Genomic DNA, 6,000 nt, shown 5'->3' with positions numbered 1-6,000 from the left:
ATCAAACTAGTGTGAACGGGTGATCGATGGTCAGCACGGACTTGGTGGGCCGAAGGGCCTGCTTCCACGCTGTACTTTTAAACTAAATTAAACGAGATTCGACAACTACAAAGCCATACATCTTTGGAACATGGGAGGAAACCAGAGCACCCAGGGGAAACCCACACAGCCGCAGTGAGAACATGCAAACTCCACACCGACAGCACCCATGGTCAGGATCGAACCTGGGTCTCTGGCGCTGTGAGGCTGCAGTTCCACTGCACCAACTTGCAACCCTAAAGAAAGTGTTTAAGAAAAAGCAATGTGCCTTTTTTGTGTGTGTCTTGGCGAGGTTTGTGTCTGCAGCCCAGGCCAACTGATCTCAAAGATAATTGTCTTGTTGGGACTCTGCTGTATTTATTAAATGGCTAGAAATCAGTAACCACCATCGATAGCCCAGGGACATTGGGGGAAAAAACACAGATAAAAGATAACAAACCTTGTCTTTAGACTTTGGAACTTCAGAGAAACAGGCCCATCGACCCACCATGTCCATGCAGGCCAGTGATACCCTGTACACCAGCCAGTACTACCCTACACACACTATGAGCAATTTGCAATTTACAAAGCCAATTAACCTACAAACCTGCACGTCTTTGGAGTGTGGGAGGAAACCGGAGCATCTGGAGAAAACCCACGCAGGTCACGGGGGGAACGTGCAAACTCCGTACAGACAGCACCCCCCGTAGTCAGGATGGAACCCGGGTCTCTGGCGCTGTGAAGCAGCAACTCTACCGCTGCGCCACCGTGCCGCCTAAATGCGCTGGAATCCGAAATCTGGAGCCAGATGAAGGTGGCAGATCCCTCTTCAATCTTCCCCCTTCCCCCTTAAATAAGCTCAGGCGAAGGCTCAGTGGGGCATTAAGAAATGTTCTCCCAACCAGGGCGGCACAGTGGCGCAGCGGTAGAGTTGCTGCCTTACAGAGCTTGCAGCGCCAGAGACCCGGGCTCGATCCTGACTACAGGTGCTTGTCTGTACGGAGTTTGTACGTTCTCCCCGTGACCTGCGTGGGTTTTCCCGAGATCGCTGGTTTCCTCCCGCACTCCAAAAGACGTACAGGTTTGTGGCTTCATTGGCTTGGTATCAATGTAAAATGATCCCTAGTGTGTGTAGGATAGTGTTAGTTTTCAGGGATCACTGGTCAGTGCGGGCTCGGGTGGCCGAAGGGGCTGTTTACGTGCTGTATCTCTAAACTAAACTAAACTAAACCTTCTGTGAAGACTTTTTCGCTCGGTAACAGTGTGATATTTACTAGGTGGCAAAATGAGGGGGAAACTTCAGGGGCATGTCCCTCTTTCACGACCTAATTCACGACCTCTGCCGAGTTTGCCCTTGACTCGTACTCACAGCATGGTCGTCACGAGGTCGTAGGTAGGTCGTAGCAGGCCGTGATGCTGGTCGTAGGTACTCGTGGCATCAAGTAGGTCGGGGCGTTTTTTTCTAGACTGATGAAAAATGGCCACAAGTAAAACAGGTTGTGAATTAGGTCGTGAAAGTGGGACAGCCCCTTTATTGATATTGAATGGCCTGGATAGAGTGGATGTGGAGAGGATGTTTCCACTAGCGGGAGAGTCCAGGACCAGAGGGCACAGCCTCAGATTTAAAGGGTGACCCTTTAGGAATGAGATGAGGGGGAATTTCTTTAGTCAGGGGTTAGCGAATCTGTGGAATTATTTGCCACAAAAGGCTGTGGAGGCCAAGTCAGTGGATATTTTTACGGCAGAGGCAGATAGATTCTTGATTAGGACGGGCAATCGGCATGGGCAGTGCGAGGGTGGAAGCGTGGGGTGACCAACAGTGTGACGCTAAGTTAGACCCGACCTCCCCGCCCATATGTTAGTTAAGTTTGGCAGTTCCAGCGGGTACTAAAACAACATTTAAAACACCCTTGGACGGGTACATGGATAGGATAGGTTTGAGGGATATGGTCCAAATATGGGAAGATGGGACGTATAGAGGGGCTCTCTTCGTTGGCAGGGACGAGTTGAGTTTTAGTTTATTGTCACGTGTACCGAGGTACAGTGAAAAGCTACTGTTGCAAGCTGACCAGTCAGTGGAAAGACAATACATGATTACAATCGAGCCGTCCACAGTATAAAGATACAATGTAGGGAATAACGTGGATAGCGTATACTGCAAGATAAAACCCAGTAAAGTCCGATCAAAGATAGTCCGAGGGTCTCCAATGAGGTAGATAGTAGTTCAGGACCGCTCTCTGGTTGTTGGTAGGATGGTTCAGTTGCCTGAAAACAGCTGGGAAGAAACTGTCCCTGAATCTGGAGGTGTGCGTTTTCACATTTCTGTACCTCTTGCCCGATGGGAGAGGGGAGAAGAGGGAGTGGCCAGGGTGGGACTGGTCCTTGATTGTGCTGCTGGCCTTGCCGAGGCAGCGTGAGGTGGAGATGGAGTCGATGGAAGGGAGGTTGGTTTGTGCGATGGTCTGGGCTGCGTCCACAATTCTCTGCAATTTCTTGCGGTCTTGGGTGGAGCTGTTCCCAAACCGTGCTGCGATGCATCCCGATAAAATGCTTTCCACGGCGCATCTGTAGAAGTTGGCGAGGGTTGTGGGCGGGGGGGGGGGGGGGGGGGGGGGGGGGGGGGGGGAGGGGGCGAAGGGCCTGTTTCCACGCTGTCATTGTGGTGCGCCGGAAGGAACTGCAGATGCTGGTTTACACCAGAGATAGACACAAAGTGCTGGAGTTACTCACCAGGACCAGGCAGCATCTCTGCACAGAAGTGCTTCCCTCTTCCCCTGTCTCTCAGTCTGAAGAAGGGTCTCGGCCCGAAACGTCACCCACTCAACTCCTCCTCCTCCTCCCCGGAGATGCTGCCCGTGTCCCGCTGAGTTACCCCAGCATTTTGTGTCTGTCTGTGTGACTCCCACACCTGCTGTACTAATAACCTTGTTTGTGCTGTCGTATCAGGAGAAAGACGAGGACAAGGGGAGCAAGGCCGGCGGCAAGGGGGAGGCCCGCCCCGGGAAATTAAAACTCAGCTTCGAAGAGCTGGAGAGGCAGAGACAAGAGCAGGAGAAGAGGAAGGCGGAGGAGGGGGCGAGGCGGCGCAGGGCGGAGGAGAAGGCGGCCTTCGCTGAAGCAAGGAAGGTGGGAACCGCTCTCTCGGCCCACCAAGGCCTGCTCACTAACACTCCCTCCCAGTCCCACCCTGACCTTTCTGTCCTGGGCCACCATTTTAACCCAACCATTTACCTCCCCTTCCCATTCTAAACTGACCTTTCTGTCCTAAAACTCCTCAATTTTATCCTAATCTTTTTATCTACCCTTCTAATTCTGACCATTCTGTCCAGGGCATACTCCATTTTAACTCCCCTTCCCATTGCCACACTGGCCGCTCTGTCCTGGGCCTTTTAGACAATAGACAATAGGTGCAGGAGTAGGCCATTCGGCCCCTCGAGCCAGCACCACCATTCAATGTGTACATGGCTGATCATCCCCAATCAGTACCCTGTTCCTGCCTTCTCCCCATATCCTCTGACTCCGCTATCTTTAAGAGCCCTATCTAGCTCTCTCTTGAAAGTATCCAGAGAAGCTGCCTCCACCGCCCTCTGAGGCAGAGAATTCCACACACTCACAACTCTCTGTGAGAAAAAGTGTTTCCTCGTCGCCGTTCTAAATGGCTTACCCCTTATTCTTAAACTGTGGCCCCCAGGTTCTGGACTCCCCCAACATCGGGAACATGTTTCCTGCCTCTAGCGTGTCCAAACCCTTAACTATCTTATATATTTCAATGAGATGCCCTCTCATCCTTTTAAACTCCAGAGTGTATAAGCCCAGCTGCTCCATTCATAGAAACATAGAAACATAGAAATTAGGTGCAGGAGTAGGCCATTCGGTCCTTCGAGCCTGCACCGCCATTCAATATGATCATGGCTGATCATCCAACTCAGTATCCCGTACCTGCCTTCTCTCCATACCCCCTGATCCCCTTGGCCATAAGGGCCACATCTAACTCCCTCTTAAATATAGCCAATGAACTGGCCTCAACTACCCTCTGTGGCAGAGATTCATCTCCATCCTTCTAAAACTCCAGATTACAAGCCCAGCTCTCCATTCTCTCAGTATTCTCTTGTATCAGGGATGGGACTTGACCAAACAGTGGTCCCGACCATCCAACAAAACGGGGAATTCTGACCCTTTCTGTCCAGGGCATACCCCATATTAACTCCCTTCGCATTCAAAACTGCCCTTTCTGGCCTAGGCCTCTTCAATTTTAATCAAACCATTTTAACTCCGCTTCCCATTGCCACACTGCCCGTTCTGCCCTGGGCCTGTTGCCTCTTTGCGTGCTCTAACGTGCTGACCCTTGCACGCAGTCTCTGGCTGACGACGAGGACGAGGAAGTGGATGACGAAGGCTCGGAGCAGAAGCTGGCCGCACGGCCGGGGAGGTTGAGGCTGAGCTTCGAGGAGCTGGAGAGGCAGCGGCAGGAGGAAGAGCAGCGCAGGGCAGAGGAGGAGGCTCGGAAACGGCTGGAGGAAGAGCGGAAACAATTTGCCGAAGCTCGCAGGAGCATGGTAGGTGATCCTCACACACTCTCCCACACCGCACATCCTCCCACGCTGGGCGGCAACTCAATGGTACATTATTGCCGCATGTACCTAGGGCCAGGCAGAAGCTTGTCCAAGTGTGTTTTCAATGTTGGTTTTAGAACCTGCCACAACTATTGGTCACCCCCACACACCCATCCTCGCACTGCCAAAGCTGATTGCACCACAAGTGCAAATTTCGGCATCCAAATGAATAAACCTTTACAGTTAGTCAACGATATTTTAATTTTAACCTCATGTTCATAAGTGATAGGAGCAGAATTAGGCCATTCGGCCCATTAAAGTCTACTCCGCCATTCATTCATGGCTGATCCATCTCTCCCTCCTAACCCCATTTACTATTCGGTGTCCAATTTTCCAGAAGTTAGTTGTAGCTGGTCTTCAACATAGTCGAAGGAGGTTGAAGGAGGTCTTCACCATAGTAGAAGGAGGTCCTCAACATGCCATTTTTTCCAAACTCTTCTAAACTCACCAATTATGTCGCCCAAGTGGGACAGCCCTACACCGCCTGCAGGAATTACTCACTATCTTGAATCTGCTGCACGATGGCAGCCAATCAATGGCGGCACGGTGGCGCAGCGGTAGAGTTGCTGCCTCATAGCACCAGAGACCCGGGTTCAATCCCAGCTACGGTTGCTTGTCTGTACAGTTTGTACATTCTCCCCGTGACCTGAATGGGTTTTCTTCGAGTACCTCAGTTTCCTCCCACACTCCAAAGATTGGCTTGGTACACAGTAAATAGACAATAGGCAATTGGTGTAGCAATGGCTGATCATGCACAATCAGTATCCCTTATTCTTAAACTGTGTGGCCCCTGGTTCTGGGCTCCCCCAACATCGTGAACATGTTTCCTGCCTCTAGCGTGTCCAAACCCTTAATCATCTTTTATGTTTCAATAAGATGCCCTCTCATCCTTCTAAACTCCACAGTGTACAAGCCCAAATGGGCTGAATGGCCTGATTCTGCTCCTAGAATTTAGAAACTTTACATTGGCAGGGATCAAAACCTGAATCCTGGTCACATTAGGCAAATTAAATTGATTGATTTGCATAATATATGGCAAAATATGATTTGCGTGATTTGTGCATATTTATTCAAATGATTTATGCAGACCAATCCCCAAATCCCCCTCAGGATATTCACAGCAATGAATGGCAGCTAATTCTTTTCTATTAGACTTTAGAGATACAGGGGGGAAACAGGCCCTTCGGCCCACCGAGTCCGTGCCGACCAGCGATCACCCGTACACTGGGACTGTCCTACACACAATTTACAATTTTACTGAAGCCAATAAACCTATAAACCTGTACGTCTTTGCAGTGTGGGAGGAAACCAGAGCACCTGGAGAAAACCCACGAGGTCCGTACAGACAGCACTGTGTTCCGGTGCATCT

The 6,000-nt window shown here is 50.7% G+C and overlaps 1 protein-coding gene across 6 annotated transcripts in view; it reads left to right on the top strand.

Annotated features, from left to right (window-relative positions):
• nexn (nexilin (F actin binding protein)) overlaps positions 1–6,000 on the top strand; it is a 66,398-nt gene that overhangs the window by 46,019 nt on the left and 14,379 nt on the right. For all 6 annotated transcript variants that reach the window (XM_055641301.1, XM_055641303.1, XM_055641298.1 and 3 more), the window contains 2 exons: positions 2,965–3,144; positions 4,374–4,574. In XM_055641301.1, the coding sequence (XP_055497276.1) occupies positions 2,965–3,144; positions 4,374–4,574 (381 nt within the window). The remainder of the gene's footprint in view (positions 1–2,964; positions 3,145–4,373; positions 4,575–6,000) is intronic.

The sequence above is a fragment of the Leucoraja erinacea genome, chromosome 10 (assembly GCF_028641065.1).
Source record: "Leucoraja erinacea ecotype New England chromosome 10, Leri_hhj_1, whole genome shotgun sequence".
Taxonomy (NCBI): Eukaryota; Metazoa; Chordata; class Chondrichthyes; order Rajiformes; family Rajidae; genus Leucoraja; species Leucoraja erinaceus.
Note: the sequence above shows the minus strand (reverse complement) of the source record. Positions and strands in the feature narration are given on the sequence as shown.